Source organism: Hemicordylus capensis, chromosome 1 (genome assembly GCF_027244095.1).
Source record: "Hemicordylus capensis ecotype Gifberg chromosome 1, rHemCap1.1.pri, whole genome shotgun sequence".
In the NCBI taxonomy this organism is placed as follows: Eukaryota; Metazoa; Chordata; class Lepidosauria; order Squamata; family Cordylidae; genus Hemicordylus; species Hemicordylus capensis.
In genome coordinates, this window is record NC_069657.1 from 257,281,067 (window position 1) to 257,307,006 (window position 25,940).

The 25,940-nt window shown below is 40.9% G+C and overlaps 1 protein-coding gene across 5 annotated transcripts in view; it reads right to left on the reverse strand.

The window, feature by feature from the left end:
- The window catches only part of MACROD2 (mono-ADP ribosylhydrolase 2), a 1,527,488-nt gene that overhangs the window by 742,703 nt on the left and 758,845 nt on the right, over nucleotides 1-25,940 (reverse strand). For all 5 annotated transcript variants that reach the window (XM_053284588.1, XM_053284587.1, XM_053284586.1 and 2 more), the window contains one exon: nucleotides 15,682-15,803. In XM_053284588.1, the coding sequence (XP_053140563.1) occupies nucleotides 15,682-15,803 (122 nt within the window). The remainder of the gene's footprint in view (nucleotides 1-15,681; nucleotides 15,804-25,940) is intronic.

A 25,940-nucleotide genomic window follows, 5' to 3' on the forward strand; every position in this document is an offset into this window, starting at 1 on the left:
AAAAACAATACAAAAAGTGCCATCATAACAAGTTATGTCTCTGAATTTAATTCTGCGCATGCGCGCGAACACACACACACACAATACATGATAGAAATTTCCTCTTTGAAATCCTTGTTAATATGTAAGGGATGTGTTTTTTGTACTGAAGAGCATTCAATCATTTGAACTCCCACCTGCAGTCACTGCCCAGCATGGTGAGAACGTAGATAAGTTTTTGCCATATTTTCTCATCTACATGCTTGATTTTCATGAGAACTCAGACAGACAACATTTGGGTATGTTAATATAACAGTAACTACATGTTACCACACTGTCATTTTCAGCATCTTTCACCATTTGAGAATCCAGGATGAAACATGGTACAACGATATGATCCTGACCATCTTTTAATAACCTAGATACTATTCCAGTCCCTTCTTATCCCCACCCCCTCAAAAATCAAGCAAAGCCTGAATAATAATCCACCACTCACTTAAATCTCAGAAACAACTGTGATGTAGTAACATTAATCACCACACACATTTGTGTCACTGATCATATCTCCCATTTTGCTAATATAAGGAGGAAAACAGTTCCTATATTCAGGGGAAATGTTGTGAAAATGATTATTAGTAAGCTCCCTTCAAAGTAAATCATATGACTGATAGACAGCAAGTAAGGTGATAGAATAAAGCCAATACGTAGGCTTTCTGGACTAGAAACTCATTACTATGGTAACATTCTCAGCTGCGAAACTGTAGAAGAAGAAGAAATCTACTTGGCAGTTCCTAATTAAGGACATGAAGAAATTAACATTTAGGAATATAAAAATATTCTAGTGCAGGGGTGGGGAACCTTGGCCCTCCAGCTGTTGTTGAACTACAACTCCCAACATCCCCAGCCACAATTATTTTTCAGGTGGCTTAATAAGCACAAGATAGGACAGAGAGATCACACAATGCTCAACATAAAGATTAAATTTCAATCTAAAATTCAAAAGAATGTTAACTGGGGCAAAGCAAGGTTGGAGTGGGTCCTAGAACAAAATGTCTAAGATGGGCCCATGCCCACCTCCCTCCCTCCCTCCCTCTTCTTTGGAGAGTCAGGAAGAGGAGGGTGAAGAGCGAAGAGCAAGCTGTCATTCCGTTGGTGGTCCCCTTCTCTCTCAGGGCCCAAGGACATTTGTCCTCCGTGACCCCCACATTCAATTATAACTTCACCCCTGTTATGTTGATAGAGACTGTTTTAACATACCTCTACACAAGTAAGAAAGGAACACCTCCTCCAGGTTAAATTCAATCAGCTGACCTCAAAGCAGCAATTTAGATGCTGCCTTATAATTTTATTATTATTTCATCATCCATGTACATGCCACTTATAATCTCTGTATTTCAACAGTATGGGGACACAGACAAGATAAGGGAAGGGGAAGACGAGGGTAACAAAACACCAAAGAGAATGAGGAATGGAGGATGCAAAATTACCCAGGGGATAGGATTTTCTACTGTCTCATTGTTTAGTATAAGCCACCTAATGGTGCAGCAGGGAAATAAAGTAACTAGCAAACCAGAGGTTGCTGATTTGAATCCCCGTGGGTATGTTTCCCAGACTACACCTATATCAGGCAGCAGCAATCTAGGAAGATGCCAAAAGGCATCATCTCATACTGTGCGGGAGATGGCAATGGTAAACCACTCCTGTATTCTAGCAAAGAAAACCACACGGCTCTGTGGTTGCCAGGAGTCGACACTTTCTGAAATTCCCTATTAAGTTCTTTCCTGAGATTTTTATCTTTCTTGACTTTGGCTTCTCTCCTGTTCTTGGCAATTTCCACTGTCTGTTCTGACATCCATTTTGCTTTCTTCTGTTTCTTGCTCTTTGGCAGTCTCTTTTCACATTTGTCCTTAAAAACTTCTTTGATTTCATTCCACAGTTCCTATCAATGAGATTCAGAACTTCAAAGCAATACCTGATGTTCTCCTTGGAAATGGTGGGTACATTCTCAAGATCGTATCATGGAAACTGGATAGCTTTGTTTTTCCGCTTTAGCTTGACATGGAACTTGCACATGAGCAGTTCTTGATCTGTTCCACAATCGGCCCCCGGCCACGTCTTTGCTGTTATAACTTCTTGCGCAAATAATGTAATCAGTTTTATTTCTGTGTACTCCATCTGGTGATGTCCGTGTGTATAGGCACCACTTTGGTTGTTTGAAGAAAGTGTTAGCAATGAAGAGATCATTGGACTGGCAGAAACTAATAAGTCGTTCTCCTGCTTCATTTCTGTTTCTGAGGCCATTCAGTCCAACTGTGTTTTCCTCCTTACCATTTCCAACTTTGGTATTCCAGTCTCCAACCACCAGCAGCACCTCTTGCTTATATGTTCAGTCAATTTCAGACTGAACTTAAGCATACAACTCATCAACTTCCTCTTCTTCTGCATCAGTTGTCGGGGCATAGACTTGAAAAACTGTCATGTTAAAGGGTTGTCCACAAAATCTAATTGCTATTAGTCGATCACTGACCGCATTGTACCCAAGTATTGTCATAGCTATATCCTTCCTGACTATGAAAGCAACACCGTTCCTTCTTTGTTTTTCTTGTCCTGAGTAGTAAACAGTATGATTTTCTGACTGAAAGTGTCCCATTCCAGTCCATTTAAATTCGCTGATGCCCAAGATATCAATCTGTAGTCAATTCATTTCATCTTTCACTGTGTTGAGCTTTCCCATATTCATGCTTCTTACATTACATATTCCCACTGTAATTCTGTCTTTGCAGCTTCAAATTTTCTTTTCCCACACGGCAACATCAGCTGCTATACATCCAAAAGGCTTTAGTCTAACCACATCATAAACACCATCAGTACTCTTGAGAGATCCTCAGCTCTTCCTCAGTAGCATGTTGAGTACCATCCGACCTGAGTGGCCCATCATCTAGCATTACATCGACAATCATTCTATTTTGTCTATCCATGTGGTTTTCTTGGTAAAATACAGGAGTGGTTTACCATTGCCTTCTCCCGCGTAGTATGAAATGATGCCTTTGTCATTGTCACTAAAGTGACCATCCACCTCCAGCACCTTCCTATATCACTGCTGCCCAATATAGGAGTCTGTTTGCTTTAGTTGGGCAGCTGGGATGACCTTCATGCCTTGGGCGACCTTACTGGGAGTACACCTCCCAGCATACTTCACTCATCCCTCCCAGGAGCACCCCACCCCCCAGAATGATGAGGCAGCATAGCAGGACTTGGGGCTGGGTGGCTGGTAACGCCCAGTACTTTTTAATTTATTCATAAATGATATAGAAGTTGGGGTAAGCAGCAAGGTGGCCAAATTTGCAGATGACATCAAACTATTTAGGGTACTGAAATTCAAAACAGATTTTGAGGAGTTCTAAAAGGATCTCTCTAAACTGGGGGAGAGGACAACAAAATTCCAAATGTACTTCAAGGTAAGCAAATGTAAAGTGATGCATATTGGGGCAAAAAACACCAACTGCAAATATACACTGATTGGATCTGAGTGACTGATCAGGAGTGGAATCTTGGGGTCATGGTGGACAGCTCATTGAAAGTGTCAACTTAATGTGTGGCAGTTGTGGAAAAGGTCAATTTCATGCTTGGAATCATTAGGGAGGGGTTTGAAAATGAAACTGCTAATATCATAATAAAGGTAAAGGTAAAGTGTGTCGTTGAGTTGATGTTGGCTCCTGGCAACCACAGAGCCCTGTGGTTGTCTTTGGTAGAATACAGGAGGGGTTTACCACTGCCATATCCTGTGCAGTTTACCACTGCCATATCCCACGCAGTAAACACCTATACCAGTGGGGATTTGAACCGGCAACCTCTGGCTTGCTAATCAAGTCATTTCCTCCATGCATCATTATAATGCCCTTATACAAATGCGACCACTGTGTACAGTTCTGGTCACCACATCTAAAAAAGAACACTACAGAACTGGAGAAGGTGCAGAAGAGGAGAAACCAAAATTAACAGGGGCCTAGAGCATCTTCCTTAGGAGGAAAGGCTACAACACTTGCGGCTTTTTAGTTAAGAAAAAAGACAACTGAGGGGAGACATGATAGAGATCTATAAAATTATGTATGGTGTGGAAAGAGTGGACAAAGAGATTTTTTATTTAGAATCAGGGGTCATCCCATGAAACTGATTGCCAAGAAATTTAGGACTGGTAAAAGGAAATATATTTTCACACAACACACATTTAACCTCTAGAATTCTCTGCCACAAGATGGGTGACAGCTACCAGCCTGGAGGGCTTAGATAAATTAATGAACAAGTCTACCAATGGGTAATAATGTGAGCGCTATAGGCCGCCTCCAGGCTAAGAGCAAGATGCTTCTAAACACCAGGAAGCTTTCCAGATTAGACCCTGCAACTTGGTCATGGATCTTGGAAGTGTGCTTCCACACTTCCTGCGTTGTGACACCACAGTCCCTACGCAGATAGCAGGGTACTGTTCACACTGCCAATGCCTTGTCTCAAATTTAATCATGGCAATATAGAAATAGGACGTCACATAAGGAAGTTGCTGGGTATTTTTATTGTTAGTTGCTGCGAGACTGTTCCCCCTGCAGTTTATGTTTTCATTGTGACTTGCCTGAATGGAGGCATTTTGCTGCTGTTGAGCAGCTAGTCTGGAAAGCGCCCAGTTGCAGAGGAGCAATAGCAAGAGAGAGGGCATACCCTCAGTTCTTGTCTGCAGGCTTCCCAGTGGCCACTGTGTGAAACAGGATGTTGGACTAGATAGACCTTGGGTCTGATCCAGCAGGGCTGTTCTTATGTCCTTAAATGCATACACAATAAACACACTGGGTGTCAGCCCAAGTGTAATTTTCACCAATCTCTCCTTCCCTCTCAAGCCAGTCCTGAAAATATGTCCCTGAGGGTTTCACAATCCTCAAGGACATATTTTCTCAGGAGTCACACTAAGCTTTGGAGGAAGAAGGAAAATGGTGAAAATCAGCCCCGTCTTGTATCACATGAAGCGTTAATCTGGATGTCAATCACTTATTACAAACAATGTTCTAAATATATGTCTTTAAATAGATTGTTGATATTTCTGCAAATACTCTAATGAACATTACCTAAAATTATTGTTTCCATGTATGCAGCATCTTGGGGATCACACAAATAATCTACATGTTGAATGTCCCTATTTACAAAAGGAGAGTTCTGGGGTATCAGTATGCAAATTGGACATTTATTTATTTGGCTTAAATTAGACAGGCAAACCCTCCTTCCACCTGAGGTTATTTTGAATTCCCTTTGGTATTTGGTTAAAGTGAAGTTCCTCTCTGACTGGCTTTTCTGATCACTTCAGATATCTAACTAACCCACATTCCTAATGTTTTCCCTTTAGCTCAAAAACATCAGTCCTAATGTCCATTTTATGCAGTCAGAGATAGGGATGTGTACGAACTGTGGTTCGAACTGCTGAACAGGCATTTTTAGAGAAATTAGAATGGAAACGTAAAGAAAAAAGGGAGGTCCTTACCTACTCTCTGCCACCTCATGCAGTTTCCTGCTGGGGTGTGTGCATCCCAAGAACCTCAGCGTGGCACGAGCATGCACATGGCATTCACACATGCATGGGTGCCATTTGCATGGTCAGCAATACCATGCTGACCACTCAAATGCACAAGCCTAATGTCAGAGCTTGAAAAAGATTTGAGGCAACAAAAAGGCACAGTGGTTTCAGTTAAAAAAATGTATGTCTAGCAAGCATGAATTCTTAGAGAAATAACGCTGTGGGGATTAGTGGGGGAAATGGGAAAGTAATTTTTCCAGAAGGGCCCTGCTTTCCCTTGTTCTTCCCCCACCAGCACAGTCAATGATAACTTGTGGTTCAAGTAATTGCATCTAGAATAATGACAGCCAGGTTAAAATTTCTTTACTGTATGTTGTATAAAAAGACTGACAGTTTTTCACAGCTCAGTTACTTTCTGTGTATAAAACTTTTCTATTTTCATAACAGACTTGACAAATGCCTGCCATGTGCATGAAAAAAAGAGACAATGCTAACTTTATATCCTGTTTTCATAGTGAATTTTAGATAATCTTTTTGTTTCATGTTCAGCTCTTGTTGTCTGTATAGACCTCAAATTTTCAGTTTAACAATACCTCAGGCTTTAGCTGACACTTCAGCTTGAGAACATGTCAAACCACATGCAGAGGCTGAAGGAAGAATACAAAGAAGAAAGCCTTGAAGTACTAAGAAGTTTCAGTATATTAGCATAGTTTCAAGGCACCATGTGCACTTCAGTAAAGTACAACAGAACTGTATGCTTCTGACAAAGCGTGTGGGCGTGTGTAGTTAATTACACACACAAGCACACACAACATCCTAAAACAATGCTGAAGGCAATTAATCACTGGAACAATTGAGCAGGGAATTTGGCCGTGATGTTTTTTCAGTTAGAGATTTTGCCTCAGCTACAAAGCAGATATCCATATAGCAGTTGTTCACAGATATCAGACAAATGGTTATTGTCAGCTGCGATTACTATTTCTTCATAGCATGGATTCAAAACAGACAGCTAGCAAAGTAATTTACTCAAGATTTACTGCAAATGAGAACATTGTTCCCAAAATATATGAACAGATAGGATGCTTTAGACAGAGTCAGACCATTGGTCCATGACTGGCAGCAGCACCCCAGGTTTCAGAGAAGGGTCTTTTCTAGCTCTGCTTGGAAATGCCAGGGACTGAACCTGGGACCTTCAGCATTCAAAGCTCTACCACTAAGCTATGGCCTTTCTCATATGGGCATTCCCATAATAAGATCAGTGTTGCTAGCAAGAGTCACAGCTCTGTTCTTCCCAATTGGCTCTACTCTCCCCCCGACTAATGTTCTTATACATGCATAACTTTGGCATGCACATCCCCTGAAGGGCCACCTTAGATGTGGAAGACATTTGGTCCTGATTCATGTTTTGATCAAATAGTCTGTTCTCTGCCTTTAAAGGCAAAAGATTTATACGATCTGAAGAGAAACTGTTGAATATCTGCACATGATGAACCTGCCACTACATAAACAATGGAGTGCGACTGGGAAGGGAGAAAGCTCTTGATACAACAACAACAACAACAACAACAACAACAGAACTCTAGGTCTATTTATATTAATTATTTGTCTCTTACTGGTAATGGTCGACATGTCATAATTCAGTATTGCCCATAATTTTAATTAATAGCCTGGTTATTTTCTTTTTCAAATATAATTAATGAGGAGAGTAATGTGAACTGTGACCTGAATTAACCACCCTAGATACCTCCCTCTGGTTAGAAGCATTTCAATTTGTTTTATTTTCCAGTCAAATTTAAAGTCATCTGATAGGGTTTGTGGCCAATTCTAATAATGTTCTGAAAGAATTATTTTGTAAGTATAAGAATTATGTTGTGAAACATCCTTAATTTTTGAATATGGAATGCTCTGAACTTCACCAAATCTCCTGATCTTTTAAGACATTCATTATTTCTGTGCTAGCAAGGAAGCTAAATATATCACACACACAAATGTGATACACACATCTCATATCCTGTATTTGAACATATGAAGCTGCTTTATACAGAGGTCCATCTCACTCAATATTGTCCACTCCAATCACGTACCATGCATGCAATCCTTTTCACTAGATAACCCTGGGAAGCTAAGTTCCCTCCTTTTCTCCAAGAAAAACCTAGGCATTCATACCTACAAGCTAAACCCCCATGAAAAATTATGATAATCTTTAATATAAGAAATTAAAAAATTGCTTCCCTCTTTTAATGGTAGATTAAAAAAAAAAAACAGAGTGAGTGGAACATGTGACCTTGGCAAACAGATTTGAGAGCATGCAACTGCCAAGTTAATATGTATACAAAGGCATTTCTTGGGAGAAATTGCAAATGTGATAAGGAGCTACTTCCAAGCCTCTGCCAACGGCACCCAAATGTGTTTTTCTCCAGGTATACTTAGATCAGCACTGCGGTCATTACCAAGTCGGAAGGCTACAGGAATTGATGGAATAGATATAGAAATATGACAGGCAACAGAAGAAGAATCAGTTAAGGCTCTAACGAAACTATGTCGGCAAATTTGGAGAATGACACAGTGGCCAACAGATTGGAAGAGGTCAACTTACATATTCATACCAAAGAAAGGTGACTTAACAGATTGCACAAACCACTGTATAACATCCTTAATTTCACAAGCTACCAAAACAATGCTCAGGATCATCCAATTAGAGCCCTACATGCAAAGGGAAATGCCGGATGTTCAAGCTAGTTTCAGAAAAGGCCGAGTAACAAGATACATCATTGCTGATGTACACTGGATATTTGAGAAAGTCAGATACCAAGAAGAAGTCAATATGTGCTTCATTGACTACAGAAAAGCCTTTGATTGTTTCAAAGTTGTCAAATTGTGGGCATCCCAGAACATCTCATTGTTCTTATGAGAAACCTATACACTGGACAGGAAGCCACGGTCCAGACGGAACATGGTGAAACAGACTGGTTCCAGATCAGCAAAGGATTAATACAAGGCTGTATATCTTCTCCTTCTTTATTCAATTTATCTGCTGAACATATACTGAGAGAAGCTGGATTGGAAGAAGATGAGCGTGGTTTTAAAGTTGAAGGAAGAAACATCAATAACTTGCGCTATGCTGATGACACCACTCTGGTAGCTGAGAATGTGGATGATCTGCAAGCTCTAGTAATGAAAGTCAAGGAGCACAGTGAAAAAATGGGACTACGATTAAATGTAAAGAAGACTAAACTAATGACAACGGGTACAGCAACCAGCCTCATAATTGATAATGAAGACATTGAAGTGATGGATAGCTTCTGCCTTTTAGGATCAACCATCAACAGTAAAGTATCCAGCGGTCAAGAAATACTCTGCAGACTAGCACTTGGTAGGGTTGCATGAAGGCCTTGGAAAGGAGATTTAGATGTTGTGATTTGTCTATACCTACAAAGATTAGAATCATTCGGATGATGGTTTTTCCTGTGACACTCTATGGATGCAAAAGCTGGACTTTAAAGAAGCAAGATAGAAAAAGCATTGGTGCTTTTGAACTTTGGTGCTGGAGAAGACTTTTGAGAATAGCATGGACAGCCAGGAAAATAAACAAATGGATCATAGAACATATCAATCCAGAATTTTCACTCGAGGCACAAATGATGAGGCTCAAACTATCATACTTCGAACACATTATGCGAAAACCCCACTCCCTTGAGAAGTCCATAATGCTGGGAAAAGTTGAAGGAAAGAGAAGAGGATGACCAGCAGCAAGGTGGATGGACTCAATTACAACAGCAATGAATGCATCACTGAGAGACCTTAAAGGCCAAGCTGAAGACAGATTATCCTGGAGAGACTCTATCTATGTGGTCTCTAAGAGTTGACACTGACTTGACGGCACTTAATCATCAATCAATCAATGCAGGTAAATATACCATGGTGAGTGCAATAAGTTTGTGAGTGAGCATAATAAATTATTAGAAACAGTTGCATTATAAATACCCCTCAATATATAAGTATGACTCACATTCTCCATAGGCTGTGTTTAAAATGGCTTGGTTATGTGGTGGTCCGCAAAATCTTGATATAAAGACATAGTGGTCCACAGAAAGGAAAAGGTTGGGAACCACTGATCTACACAAACAAGATAATACATCTATCTACCACATATGGAAACTGAATCTGCTCATTTTTATTTTTCATTAATTTCCAGATATGCATTTTTGCATTTATATCAATAGCTATCTTCATCCTAAATACTGTCTATATTATTTCATCTCCTCTAACCTCCTTTGACTTCTGTTAAGAGATTGCAGTATTCCAGTCATGAGTTATGTTATACTTTATTACAGTCATTGACCCAACAAAAAGGTACAAAACACAGTAAAGATGATATAAATATTACAAAACATAATATCTCGGTCTTCATAATAATACTGATAAGTTAAACCAACTCAGACCTAATCCTACATACGGCTGCGCAAAATTTGGCTGCACACAGTGTTATAGAACAATCAGCTAATAAAATTGATGTATATCCATCATCTGTTCTAGGTATTTGACAAGAGGAGGGAAATAAGAAAAGTACAAATATCTCTATAAAATGAACTGTGTAGAAGAACGTGAGTCACAATCTCAACACCCTGCCCACAGGGACAGATCTGGCTGGTAATAGGGATTTTATGATACCTGCCCTCCAGTATAGCAGACGGAAGTGCATTAAACTGTGCAAGGAAAAAAGCCCTTCCCTGGGATGGAGTAGTTAAGCTCATTAAATAGTGGGCTGATTTAGGATAATTTGTAACACAACCAAGAAAGTTTCTTGCAGAGATTCATGCCAAACCACTCTGCTTTTCGATGTCTGCTGTACGTTGTTTTATAAGCCATTTAGCAGCATCAAGACCTAAAGGCATTAAAAATTGAGGGGAGATCCAGTCATGAGTTGTTTTCAGCTAACTCTAGATTCCAATTAGCTATATCCAGATGATGATGATGATGATGATGATGATTTTGATCTGCCATATTCAGCTTTTAGACCACATCAGGGAGCTAGAATCTCACACCATCATATATCATGGTATGACTGTTCCTGCAAACCTTATCCTCTTCTGAACCACTGCAGCCTGCTCTTATTCCCTATTCTCTGCTTGAGATTCTGTAATCTTACTCTGGAACAACTTTACATGTCTGAGGATCCCTGACTTCAGCTGCATTTGAATATAGTTTGTAGCAGGCTGCATGCAATTCTATCGGATTTTATGGTTTATTAGGCTCTGTGCTAAAGGTAAGGATTTCCTGTTTATACTCACAAAATTTATGCTTTATACTTTTAGTATTTATTTCTAATTTAAAAATAATAAATAAAACAAAGCAAACGAAAAAGTGCATTGGAAGACTTTAGTATGAAACTCCATCACAGACACTGGACAAATTGTGTATGGAGTGAAATTTCTCACATTGTTTATGGAGTGAAATAATAATACGTAGTATAGAAATGACGTGACTGGAAAAAACACATTTAGAAATGGTTCTGGAAGTCAATATATGAAAGCTTGTCTGACACTATAGTTCCAACTCAGCTGATATTCCTTGTGATCTGGTGATGGTAGAAGATGGGTGGGATACTCTGTTCTGTATGCAGAAACCATGGTCTCTCTTATTACAACTGAGCTGGGCTACATGAATGCTTACAAGAGACACATACTGAAAACGTATGTGTTGCTATAGGTTATTTGGTGTAGAATATAGGCACCAGCAAAATATTCTATTGCCATCCAAGAATAACCCAACTGTCAAGATTATTCATCGGAGGTTGGTGATGTGCTGTCCATTGGCATCCAAGAAAAAGCAGTATTGGAGCTAATTCCCTCAGCTAGTCATGGGAAACAAAAAAAAAAATGCAGAAAAGTCTTTGGTACACCACAATAATTACAGATAAGTCTGTTACCTGAAATCATTGGTAAACAAGATAAAGAAGGTGTAAAGCAAAAGTGAGGCTCAAACTGTGGCTATGGATGACATTTATAAAACCATTCTTTCAGACTAAATGAAATAATTGGTATTACTGGTGAAATTAGAAGGTCCATGACATACAGTTAAGTTTTAAGTTCTAAACACTGTAGTCTCAATCAGTGGACACCATATGACAAAATATTTATCTCAAGTCTAAAGAAACAATATTTGGGATAATCCATCCATCTTTAAAAAAACAACAACACATGTCTATCTATAGAATAGACAGATAGCACCAAGAATTGGGGCAGACCTTTTCCTGTAGGTGCAAGCATAGACAGACAGATATGCACACACACACATGTGCACGTGCACACACACACACACACACACACACATACAACTGATGAATGGATAATATCAAATAAATAAAGCTTCTCTTTGTCACACTCTTGCATCTTCAGGTTAAGGTTTGCCTCAATTCTCAATAACTCCATTGGGTTCTATGAGACAAAGACAAGGCACTGAGATGTAGGGATGTGCAAACAGATTTGGGGGTTTGAGGTTTGTGGTTTTGGTTCAGGGGTTCAATGGTTCAACCCCTGGACCAAACACTATCCGGCTCAATAGCCCCCAGAACCAAAACCACCCCAATGGTTCGGGGGGTTCGCAAATTTTAAACACTTTAAAAAAACTAATTACCTTTAAAATTATTGTCGAGGCGATGGGGGTGTGCACGGGGGTTCCCTCTCCTCCCGCTGGCCTTCAAAACGCACCCCTCAGGCCTTTTATGCCAATTTTTCGACCGTTTTGCTAAAAATGGTGCAGTGGCCAAAATGGCAGCCACTACGCATCTGCAAAAGACCTCTGTGAGGCCTGGCATGACCCACGGCTTCACAGAGGCCATTTGCGCATGCGCAGTGGCCATTTTTGTTTTGGTGGCCATTTAAAAACAAAAACAAAAATGGCCACCACGCATGCGCAAATGGCCTCTGCCAGGCCGTGGGTCATGCCAGGCCTCACAGAGGCCTTTTGCGGATGCGTAGCAGCTGCCATTTTGGCCACCGCACCATTTTTAGCAAAACGGTTGAAAAACGGGCATAAAAGGCCTGAGGGGTGCGTTTTGAAGGCCAGCGGGAGGAGGGGGAACCCCCGCGCACACCCCCATCACCTTGACAATAATTTTAAAGGTAATTTTAAAAAACTAAGTGTTGAAAAATTGTGAACCACCCTCCCCCGGACCAGACCAGACAGGGGGCTGGGGTTCGAGGCATGCCGGAACGAACTGACCCGATTCCATTTGAGGCCGATCCGGCCTCGAACCAAACCGAGCAGACAGTTCCGTGCACATCCCTACTGAGAAGCTGGGGTCAACTGGGGAGGTTTAGTTCCCAATGGTGTTTTTAATTTCGTAGTTTCACCTAGTTCAACAGTGGCTGCAAATCAGTATAAGAGGGATCTTGTTAGAATCCTACCTTCCAAGATGCCTTCAGGGGACTGCAGTGTGTGAGTACAGAAAGTTGCATTATATCCTGAATTGCAGCTTATAGGACCCAGCTCTGATCCACCCACCCATCGTGTATAAAGAACACTCATCATGACACTATGACAGGACAGACACTCCTTAGATATATGAGGCCTGATACTAGAGACCTCGCTGCTTTGTTCCCATCAGAGTTAACATCACCATTATTATCGTATCTGAAGAATCAATATAAGCCAACTATACTAAACATCAGTTTGTCAGCCTGATCTACAATCTAGTTCAGGAAGGATTCCTAAGTTGAATTAATGCTTAGACTTCATTGTCTTCCATCCTAAAATAGTAAACCATGCTTAGCTCTGATTTTCAAAAACTACTGCAGTTTGTCTGAAACTCAACATTTTCTGACCAAAAACAACAAGCACATTTCAAGATCTGAGAATTTTGTGTATGTAGAGGTATATAATACCCCTGCTAACTTGGCAAAGAGGCAACTTTTACTGTGGTGATTCTCTTTATTTAGCAGTGGGAGAGTAACTGGCCCTATCCACCCCCAGCACAGTACCTCCAGTGACTGTGGCTGGTATCTATCTTACGCTTCTTTTTAGATTGTGAGCCCTTTGAGGACAGGGATCCATCTTATTTGTTATTTGTTATTTCTCATTGTAAACCACCCTGAGCCATTTCTGGAAGGGCGGTATAGAAATTGAATTAATAATAATAATAATAATAATAACAACAACAAACATTGGTGGGACCATAAAATTGAAAAAGTTGAAGAAAATGAAGATGTAAAAATATTATGGGACTTCCGACTACACACAGACAAACATCTGCCACACAATACACCAGATATAACTGTAGTCAAGAAGAAAGAAAAACAAGTCAAAATAATCAACATAGCAATACCAGGGGATAGCAGAATAAAAGAAAAAGAAATAGAAAAAATCACCAAATTGAAGTTGAAAGGCTGTGGCAGAAAAAGACCAAAATAATCCCAGTGGTAATTGGCGCCCTGGGTGCAGTTCCAAAAGACCTTGAAGAGCACCTCAACACCATAGGGGCCACAGAAATCACCACCAGCCAGTTACAAAAAGCAGCTTTACTGGGAACAGCCTATATTCTGCGACGATATCTATAACAATTGACAATAAAATTCTGGCATCCCAGGTCCTTGGGAAGGACTCAATGTCTGGATAAAACAAACCAGTCAATAACACCTGTCTGACTGTGTAAACAAGAAATAATAATAATAATAATAATAATAATAATAATAATAATAATAATAATAATAATAATGCCTAGATTATAATCTATGATGCCTAGTATCTGGGCATTTCAAGGGCAAAGCATGTTCCTTATACACATTCCTTATAACACAATAAATAAATGGTGAAATATTTGGCTTGGCAAGCAGGTTGCAGTCAAGACTGCAACCCTGAAGGCTGAAAATCCTGTAAGGCTGTACTCTCCTATTACCAGACAGTCTCCCTTCCATCTTTGAATCCAGCTTTGAGTCTGAATAAGACTGTTTCAAAGACCAGTGTTTGGTGGTACAAGGAGAGAAGCCAAGCAGCAGAGTCTTGTAACTGGAGATGGTGCAGCAGCCTGGAGAGGCAAAGCACCTACCTTGAATTCTTAAGCTAAAATTCCAGATGGAGCAAACAGGGGTCTTAGGCAAAAGACAGGCCCTGAGAAACTACACCCTAATCAAGGCAAGTTCTAAGGCAATGGATTAAATTCCACATGCTATGGAGAAGTGATTTTTAGCAAGAAAACAGGACAGTGGTATAGGGTTAAATGCCCACTATGTCTGTAGTGTGGCCAGTTCAAACCATAGCTCCATGCAGCTGCTACTCACAAGTAAACTTAAACTTGTCACTAAATGCTGATACATTTAACATCCATGTGATGGGTTTAAAATGACTCTTTCAAGTACTATATTACTATATCTTCCTTCAATTGGTGAGTAAGACAAAACATTCTAGGCATTTATTCAGCTGCCTGGAAACCTTTAGGATCTGTTAGGCAGTGGGCCCTAAAATACAAAATTAAACTAATTTTAAAAAAACTCTCCTGCCTATTTATAGTAGAAACTGGGTGACTGAAGGTGTGGACACCTCCACCCATGAAAAGTCAATAAAACAATTTGCTTTCTGAGAAATAAATTTATTGTTTTGCCTGTGCAGGAAACTTGACTTGTATGGCAACTCAAGCTATAGGGAGAGCTGACCCTTAAATTTCTGTGTTGCCATATCTCACTTCAGTTCTGGGTCATTAGGAACTGCTGACCAATAAAGAAGTTTTCAAACTAGCTGAGCTGTGCTGCAAAGTATTAGTTAAACCAACGCTGACATCAGAGCTTTTGCACTCTAACAAGCTCAGCTCTTTGAACTGCTATTACTAGAAATACATTTTGTAATAGCAACTTAGAATAAAGGCAAAATCAAAATATTGTAATTAAGAGATAGACAGATGGAGATCAACCCCTAAATCAGATTTATCCTGCTGAAAGTTGCTGAGTTGGCAAATCTAAGGATTATCAGGCTAGCTAGCAGTCATCAATAACTCTTCCCAAATGTCCATATCAATTTATTTAGCACCCAACTGTCCTACATTGTTTTTCCTCTGATGCCACGTATCGCAAATATGGATTGTTTCCTGCATTATGATCATTCATCATTCCCACAGTTTAATCAACAAATAATACTATATCCGGTATATTACTTACAATAGATCTGATGAGGTTCTCTTTTGCCAGTTTCAGGGAGGATTTATAGCAATTTGCCAGGTCTTCTTTATGGGTATCACTAATATGCCCTCGTGCTATAGGACCCACAGTATGGATGACATCTGCAAAGCATAATCCAATAAACAATATCAAATCTCCAGGCTATCGTAAATATAAGAGGTCAAAAACAACCTTGTAAATTTATACAAATACAGCAGAAAGCACAGAAAGCACAAAAGACTGAATAAATGTTAACTATAAAGTTAAAGTTTAAATCAGGACATTTGAGTTAAAGCAGAACTCAGAAACAATACAAGTAACAGAGGTTGCTTTTGACATGTCCCAAACTTAGAGTATTTATTGAGACATTTAATCTATAACATACTAATCAACTTCCTCTTTTGTTCTTCTGCTCACTTATCTTGACATTTCCTGTCCTACAACTTGCCCCAAACAATCAGAAAGCAATGTTATCACAGAAAGCAACCACTTCCGCCTGTCAGGCTATACGTCTGTAGCCTATGATATTGGCTTGTTTATGGCTTTAGACTCATGTGAGTGCTGTAGCATTTTATTTCCAGATCACAACTCTTCTTTCCTTCCTGAAACACATTATTAATATTAATTATTATTATTACTTGTTTACACAGTCAGATAGGTGTTGTTGACTGGTTTGTTTTATCCAGACATCGAGTCCTTCCCACAGAATATAGGCTGTTCCCAGTAAAGCTGCTTTTTGTAATTGGCTGGTGGTGATTTCTGTGGCCCCTATGGTGTTGAGGTGCTCTTCAAGTTGTTTTGCAATTGCACTTAGGGCGCAGGTTACCACTGGGATTATTTTGGTCTTCTTCTGCCACAGCCTTTCAATTTCAACTTGTAGATCTTTGTATTTGGTGATTTTTTCTATTTCTTTTTCTTCTATTCTGCTATCCCCTGGTATTGCTATGTCGATTATTTTAACTTGTTTTTCTTTCTTCTCGACAACAGTTATATCTGGTGTATTGTGTGGCAGATGTTTGTCTGTTTGTAGTCGGAAGTCCCATAATATTTTTGCATCTTCATTTTCGGCAACTTTTTCAATTTTATGGTCCCACCAGTCTTTGGCTACAGGTAGCTTGTATTTTTTGCAGATGTTCCAGTGTATCATCCCTGCTACCTTGTCATGCCTTTGTTTGTAGTCAGTCTGTGCGATCTTTTTACAACAGCTGATTAGGTGGTCCACGGTTTCATCTGCTTCTTTACAAAGGCGGCACTTGCTGTTGTTGTTGACTTTTCTACTTTTGCTCTTATTGAATTTGTTCTTAGTGCCTGTTCTTGAGCAGCCAGTACAAGAAACCCTCTGTTTCTTTCTTCAAGTTGCCATTCTTAAGCCATTGCCAGGTCTTGGTGATGTCTGATTTTCCACTTATATTGTGCAAATATTGACCATGCAGTGGCTTATTTTTCCATTTTTCTGCTTGGTTCTTGACTTGTTCTTTCTTGTAGGCCTGCTTTCTTTCATTGGTGTTGAATAGTTTCTCGTTATTGACCATTTGAAGTGCATCTTCTTCACTGTCCTTGATATATTCTTCAAGGCCTCTTTTCTCCTCCTCTACTGTTTGATGGACTTGCAGCATTCCTCTTCCACCTGAGCTGCGAGGGAGGTATAGCCTATCTACATCACTGCGGTGGTGCAGAGCATGATTGATGGTCATGATTTTCCTGGTCTTACGATCTAGCATCTCTAGCTCTGCCTGGGTCCAGTCTATTATTCCTGCAGTGTATCTGATAACAGGTATAGCCCAGGTGTTTATGGCTTGTATGGTGTTCCTGCCATTGAGTTTGGACTTTAGGATTTTTCTAACTCTCCTGATGTATTCACTTCCAATTTTTCTTTTAACTTCAGTGTGTGCGATGTTATCAGCCTGGAGAATGCCCAAGTATTTGTAAGGTTCTTTCTCTTCCAGGTTCTTGATCTTGCTTCCATTGGGCAGTTCTATTCCTTCTGTTTTTTGTTATTTTCCCTCTGTTCATTATTAATGCAGCACACTTGTCTAGTCCAAACTCCATTGCTATATCGCTACTGAATATACGGATAGTGTTTAGCAGTGATTCGATTTCTGACTGGGACTTTCCATACAGCTTCAGATCATCCATGTACAGCAGATGGTTTATTTGACTTGATGTTTTAGATGTTTGGTATCTGAGGCCTGTTTTGTTTAGAATTTGTGAAAGTGGAGTCATGGCGATTACAAACAACAGAGGGGATAGTGAGTCCCCTTGGAAAATACCTCTTCTAATGCTAACCTGTCCAAGTGTCTCACTATTGATTGTACTCCACATGCTCATTGCTTTTTTTAATAAATATCTGAATGTTTTTGCTGACACCAGTTGTTTCTAAACATTTTGGTATCCATGTGTGAGGCAATGAATCGAAAGCTTTCTTGTAGTCAATCCATGCAACACTTAGATTGGTTTTTCTTCTCTTGCAATTTTCTAAAATCATTTTGTCAATCAGCAGCTGGTCATTTGTGCCTCTGGTGTTCAGGCAATTTCCTTTCTGTTCAACTGGAAGCTGTTTGTTAGTTAATAAGTGTTGCATTACTTCATCTGCTGTTATTCCAGTTAATAATTTGAATTTGAATAATAATTTGAATATTATTATTGTTGTTATTGCTTACACACTCAGACAGGTGTTATTGACTGGTTTGTTTTATCCAGTCATTGAGCCCTTCCCAAGGACCTGGGATGGCTGGATTTTATTATCAATGTTGTTGCTATTATTATTATACACATCGTTGCAGAACATAGGCTGTTCCCAGTAATGTTGCTTTTTGTTGTTGTTGTTGTTGTTTATTCAATTTCTATACTACCCTTCCAAAAATAGCTCAGGGTGGTTTACACAGAGAAATAACACATAAATTAGATGGATTGATCCCAAAGGGCTCACAATCTAAAAAGAAAAATAAGAGCGACACCAGCAACAGTCACTGGAAGTACTGTGCTGGGGGTGGATAGGGCCAGTTACTCTCCCTCTGCTAAATAAAGAGAATCACCACGTTAAAAGGTGCCTCTTTGCCAAGTTAGCAGGGGTTTGGACATTGAGATAGCATACCAGGTAGCACCTCTTAAATCATGAGCAAAATGACTTGGTAACCTTGGGCCATATTCTTCCCAGTCTCCCAGTTGTTGGGAAATTTCTTACTGAGAGAAAAAAGCTAATAGGACTTTGTCTTTATTCAGGAATTAAACTTTTAAGTCCCAAGACATGACTTGGGTGGTGAATTGTTTCTAGAGAAAACATTGTTAAATGACCAGTGTGATTCCTTGAGAAGAGTTCTGGGCCATGTAAGAATTAGCTCACTAAAGACAGAAGCATGTTTTTTAGCTATCAGCCTTCTCACCCAGGACTCCAGACTTTGCAAGGAAAGTTGGCTGTACCTGCTCCTGGAGCACAATTTAGCAGCTAGGCTCTCTTCTCTCTGCTATATTACCAAGCAAGAGAAGGAAGGGATAACCTAGATACCCGACTAAAACTTCTGAGAAATAATGCCCTGAGAATCTTCTTAACTCTGAAATTCTACAGGCCCTATTTCAAACATTACTAAGGAACATGGTCAAAACTGAAAACCTCCTCCCCACAACCTAAATTGAGATCACCTCAGTAACGTACAGAATGTTAAATAATGTGAGTTTAATCACAAATAATCACAGTGTATGATCTACAAACTAACTACGAAATACAAATATTTATATACTGCTCTTCAACCAAAGTTCTCAAAGTGGTTTACATAGAAAAATTAATACATAAGTAAGATGGCCCTCTGTTCCCAAAGGGCTCAAAATATAAAAAGAGACATAAGGCAGATACCAATAGGGATATGCACAAATCAATTTTTTTGATTTGATTAGTGCCCCAAACAAATCACCCCTGAAGTTTTCCTCATAATGAATCCCTATGAGGATTCATTATACACCTTTGTTTCTTCTGTTCATTTTGACTATCATTGGACAGTGCCAACTGTCAACTGCCATGAGTAAACTACAACACACACACACACACACACACACACACTGGGGTACTCAGTTTATTTTTTTAAGGTATTTTTGAAGTGTTTAGATTCTTTGGTGTCTTCATTACACACCTTCATTTCTTCTGTTCTTTTTGACTGCACTGCTTTGCAGGTGGGGGTGGAGAATTAGTGGCATCCCATGTTCCAACTACCCACAACCCACAAGCCACTGGGTACTCAGTTTATATTTTAGGAATTTTTGAGGTGTTTAGATGCTTTGGTGTGTAATGAATCCTCATAGGGATTCATTATGAGGAAAGGTTATTAGACACCAAAGAGCCTTGAAAAAAATCCTAGAACATAAACTTAGTACCCCACTGCCTTGCAGGTGGGAGTGGGGTGTAGTTGGCACATGGCAGTTGACAGTTGGCACTGTCGAAAAGACAGTCAAAATGAATAGAAGAAATTAAGATGTGTAATGAATCCTCATAGGGATTCATTGAGGGAAAGTTATTATACACCAAAGAATCCAATAGCGGTGTGCCCGAACCGGTCCGGCGGCCATTCCAAAGAATGGCCGAACTGCCGGACCGGTCCGGCCCTGCCTGGTCCGGGTCCGGGTGGGGGGTATGCCTTTAAGGGCGGGAGGGCTTGCTTAGCCCTCCCGCCTCCTTGCCCCCGCCAGCGCCCGTATTTAACAGTATAGGGGCGCTGGAAACCAGCCGCCCCCCCCGCCGCCGCCGCCGCCGTGGCGAAATAACCCCCAAAGCTAGCCAGCCAGCCCTCCCTCCCAGCTAGCTGCCCGCCCGCACACCCACCCACCCGCTCGCTCACCCGCTCACTGGATAAGAAACGAGAGGAGCTCCGGCACAGAGCTCCTCTCGTTCGGAAGGCCTCCTGCAGAATGGTGGCTTGCGCGCGCGCGCATGCGCGCGCCGCAAAGCACACCATTCTCCGGAGGCCCGGTCTACCCGCCGGGAAAGGGCCGGGTAGACCGGGCCTCCGATCGCTGGGTAGACCGGGCCTCCGATCGCCGGAGGCCCGGTCTACCCAGCGATCGGAGGCCCGGTCTACCCGCCGGGAAAGGGCCGGGTAGACCGGGCCTCCGATCGCTGAGTAGACCGGGCCTCCGATCGCCGGAGGCCCGGTCTACCCAGCGATCGGAGGCCCGGTCTACCCGGCCCTTTCCCGGCGGGTAGACCGGGCCTCCGGAGAACGGTGTGCTTTGCGGCGCGCGCATGCGCGCGCGCGCAAGCCGCCATTCTGCAGGAGGCCTTCCGAACGAGAGGAGCTCTGTGCCGGAGCTCCTCTCGTTTCTTATCCAGTGAGCGGGTGAGCGAGCGGGTGGGTGGGTGGGCGGGCGGGCGGGCAGCTAGCTGGGAGGGAGGGAGGGCTGGCTGGCTGGCTTTGGGGGTTATTTCACCACGGCGGCGGCAGCGGGGGGGGCGGCTGGTTTCCAGCGCCCCTATACTGTTAAATACGTGCGCTGGCGGGGGCAAGGAGGCGGGAGGGCTAAGCAAGCCCTCCCCGCCCTAAAAACAAGGCCCCCCTTCGGTGCCGGTCTGGACTTCTCCGGACCGTGCACATCACTAGAATCCAAACACTTGAAAAACAGTGACCACACATTTTGTTCCATAACTCCACTTCTACAAAAGCTAGAGCTTAGCTCTTTTGTTAAAATTAAAGCTGGTAATCTGGGGGAATGCATAGGATGGATCTGAATCTCAAATTGATTCGAATTGAATCAGGCATGATTCGATTTGTACCCAAATCTAGCCAATGGACCACAGGGGTGATTTGTTTTGTCTCCAAATCACCCGAATCAGCTAGATGCGGGTACAAATCGTGCTTTGTTTGGATAGGGCTCTTTACTCAGTTAGCAGGGGTAGTTACTCAGTTAGCAGTGCAACTTCTCTGTCCATCATTAGCACCCAGAGAGCACTTAGTGTGAAGTGGTAACATAATCCCTTACTGAGGCAATATGGAGCCAGTCTAGAATGCACACCTGGGATTTTTCAGAGACTACCATAGTGAAAAATGTCTTAATTGGTAGATAACCAGAATCAGGTCCACACTCAACCAAACAACTATTTAGTAATGATGCTTCTCAACTCATCATCTGGAAATCAGTGTTCTTTGTTCTTCGGCGCCATTACTATTAATTATAGTAAAAGTGTATCTTCTAAATTTATTTCTCAAACACATACTAGAGGTTTAATCAATCCATCAATCAACTAGCCTTTATTACAGTCAAAGACCAGCAGAAACAACAAATACATAAAATAATTATATACCATCCATGCAGATTTCAGCTACGCTTGGATGCATCACTAAAACATGATAAAGGTGACACCTATATGAATGAATAGCTTTATTATGATAAAGGTGATACAATTTCTTGGCGGGATCTACAAGCTAAGTCAAAAACATTGGCTACCTTACATGTAATGTCTGTTTGTTTATCCTTTAAAAGAAACAAAACATACAATTCCTCTGAATGACCTGGAAAATGTTTTAACAAGGGTGAAATTAACTTAATATGCAAGTCACTATAAAAGATACAGTAGAGAACATGACCAATGATTTCAACGGCTTCAAAGCTGCAAGAACAGATGCTCCATAAAGGAATATTTTTGTACCTGCCCTCCAAAAGTGCCAATGGAAGGGCATTAAAGCAGGCTCTGGAAAAGATCCTCCAGTATTTAGGCACATCTAAGGTGATCAAATAATTGGCCAAATCAAAACTATAATTCTGCTTGAGGGCTCTATAGTCCCTGGGAGCTTTATCTAAGTTGCTCTGAAATTCCATGTTCATAATACATTGCTTAAGGGTTTCTTTAGCCTTCTCAAAGCCCAGAAGTAATAGGTACTCAGACAGGAAGCCATAAGATAACAATATCCTTGCAGTATCCTTCTCCTAACTCAAGTGAAAGTTATCATTAAGTGTTAGAGAAGCCAGTCCTACTGTGGAAAACTTTAACTTTATCTATCCAACATATTTGTATACCGTCTGATCTGTGTGTCTCTAGGTGGTGTTAAAACAACATAAATAAAAAAGAATAAAAATAATTAAAACAATTTCACAGAATAAAATGTTTTTAAAAATTTATAGGATAAAAACAGTTTAAAATTAACTTCAATTAAAAACTTGAGAAAACAGGTGTGTCTTGAGGGTCTTCTTAAAAGCAAACAGAGATGGAGATGCTCTTATTTTATTATTTTGACAGGAAGCATATTCCAAAGCCCTGGGGCAGCCACAGAGAAGGCCCAGTCCTGAGTCACCATTGGGACTGGTGACAACTGTAACTGAGCTGCTGGCAACTGTAACTGGACCTCTCCAGATGATCTTAATAGGTGACAGGGCTCATTACAAAGAAGGAGCTCTCTTAAGTACCCTGGACCCAAGCCACTGAGGGCTTTGTAGATAATAACCAGCACTTTGTATGCCGCTCATAGACCTATTGGCAGCCAGTGTAGTTATTTTAGTGTAGGTGTTATTACAGTCCCTTCAAGTTGTCCCAAAGACCAGTCTGGCTGCTGCATTCTGTACCAATTGTAGTTTCTGGACTACGTTAAAAGGTAGACCCACGTAGAGTGCATTACAGTAATGAAACCTACTACCAGCGTATGCACTGCTGCTTTAAGGTCATTTACCTCCAGAAATGGGTGTTGCTGACGTATCAGCCAAAGCTGATAAAAAGTGCTCCTGGCCACTGCCTCAACCTGAGAGACCAGAGAGAATTTTGGATCCAGGAGCACTCCCAAGCTAACTTAGAATCCATTATCTACTAAATTGAATAAATAGATAAATACCGCCCTGAGCCTTTCTGGAACGGCAGTATAAAAATTGAATGAATGAATGAATGAATGAATGAATGAATAAATATCACTACTCATCTTTGTTCATTCATAATCTTTGGTGCAAAATGATGAATAAACTTAGAAAGAATCCACTCTCATGTCCTACCAGAGAATCTACTCTCAGAACACTTCAGACATTGAAAACTACAAACCTCAAACCCCATGGGCTTGTCATTTTGGTTGGCACCCTATGTGCACTACACCACAACCCACTTTGGGCCACTCTGGTGCTCCCCAAATGGAGCTATGGGACTGCTTATTCCCTATGGGGGGGAAAGCTTAAAGACGCACCAACTTTAACATTTTTTTAAAAAAATCACCCCTTTCACCAATTTCTTTGAAATCTGGGTGGTAGTAGGCACCCATTGGGGCACTACCTCCTGACCCATTCTTGCCCCCAATCTGTCACAAAGACATGCCAACTTTAAAAAAACCAAAACACTCCTTTGCTCAATTTCTTTGAAATCCGGGGCTTCCTTCCACCCATTGGGCACTACCACTCACCACAACCCGCTCTGGGCAACCCTGGTGCCCCACCCCACATGGAGTTATAAGGCTGCTGAAATTGCCATTATTCCCTATGGGGAATAGCTTAAAGACATGCCAACTTCAAAAAAAAAAATCACTCCTTTGCCGAATTTTTTTAAAAATTTGGGTGGTAGCTTCCATCTATAGGGCACTACCACCCAACCCACTTTGGCCACAAAATGGAAGTCCGAATCTCTGAATTTTTGGGGTCTGAATCTGGGGTGATTTGTTTTGTACCCAAATCTGGGCAACTGAACACAGGAGTGATTTGTTCTGTCTACAAATCACCTGAATCAGCTAGATTTGGTACTAGATTTGGTACCCGAATCATTTTGTACTCGAATCAATTTGCACATCCCTACTAATGAGGGTTTTCTTCACAGCTACAAATTCATTATCAAAACACCTCTTAGAGCCAAAACCACCTGAAAATACAGTCTTGAGATGTGATTTAGTAACAAAATCTTGCAACCTCTCAAATCAAATCAAATTTATTATTACAGTCCATGACCAAGAAAACAAGGAATAAAAACAATACAGTAAAAATATACAAGATCAAAAGAATAAATTAGATAAAACTGAGTTACAAAGATGACAAGGTAATATACAGCTAAGTCTCATTTTACATGCCGCAGCACAGAATCTTGCAATCCTCTCTGTAATCTCCGCGTGGCAATCCATTAAAAAATAAGAAACATAATAATCATCAGAATAACCCGGTGTATCTTTTAAAAGAGGTTCGATCCATATAGGGCAAATCTTGCAACCTCTGAATAACCAAACTGTAATGCCCAATAATGGGGTTATCTGGGAGATCTGAATTTAAACCCACACTCAAAATGGCAGTATGGATTAGTTGGCAATCTACCAAAATTTAGCCATTATAAAATGGTGACTTGCTGGTGACTTGCATGCTGGTGACTTGCATGCTCCATTTAATCCTAGTAGGTCTTGACTCAACCATCATCTTGGGTTGCTACATACTCTCGCCCTTAAGGGAACCAGCTGAGCCAGAGTTTTATACACTCATCATTGTAAAGGATTTTTCATTGCCCTCAACCTACTTAAAAGCAATTTCTATAAGGTGGCTATCATCCAAGCTGACTCCCAGCAATGCATCTTAGAGCATTATCAAACTCTCCAATGCTGGAATCTCAGTAATTACAGTAATTACAATCTACTGGAATAGACTGGAATTACATTTCAGTTCTCTAACTTCCTTTCTAGATCAGTGAATCCAAAGATTCAAATTACTGTCAATGGGCAAACCCCACAAGGGAATTAGTTTTGACAGTAAACTCCATAAGACTGGTACAAACCAAACATGGAAGGATTTATACAGGGATATAGAGATATGCAGAACTATTCATGGGTGGAATGTTCTGACTGTGAACAGGCTGTTCTGAGTGTTCTTTAGCTCAGAACAGAATTCTGAGAATTCATTCTTCAAATGAAGGGCCTGTTCCGAGCTTGGAACAGCCCTTCTGCGGACCGTTCAGAGCACTATTTTAGAATCCAAAATGGCACTCTTCTGGCCTCTGCACACATGCAGCAGCCATTTGCGGGTCAGCAAATGGCCACCATGTGTGTGCAGAGGCCAGAAGGGTGCCATTTTGGATTCTAAAATGGCACTCAGAATGGTCTGACAGTATGGGTCATTCCATCAGAACAAGCTGCTTGACCAGTTGTGCCAATGGAACGTTCAGTAGAGTTTGCGTTCCATTCTGAGCTCGGAACGGAACGCAAGATCAATTTCATGCACATTCCTACAGGTAAACTTTCTAACAGTTATTGTTTAAAAATCACACTGGAAGTACATGAAAGGGAAACTATCAGCCTTCCCCATTTAATCATAGTTATTTCCTCTAGTGAGAGGAA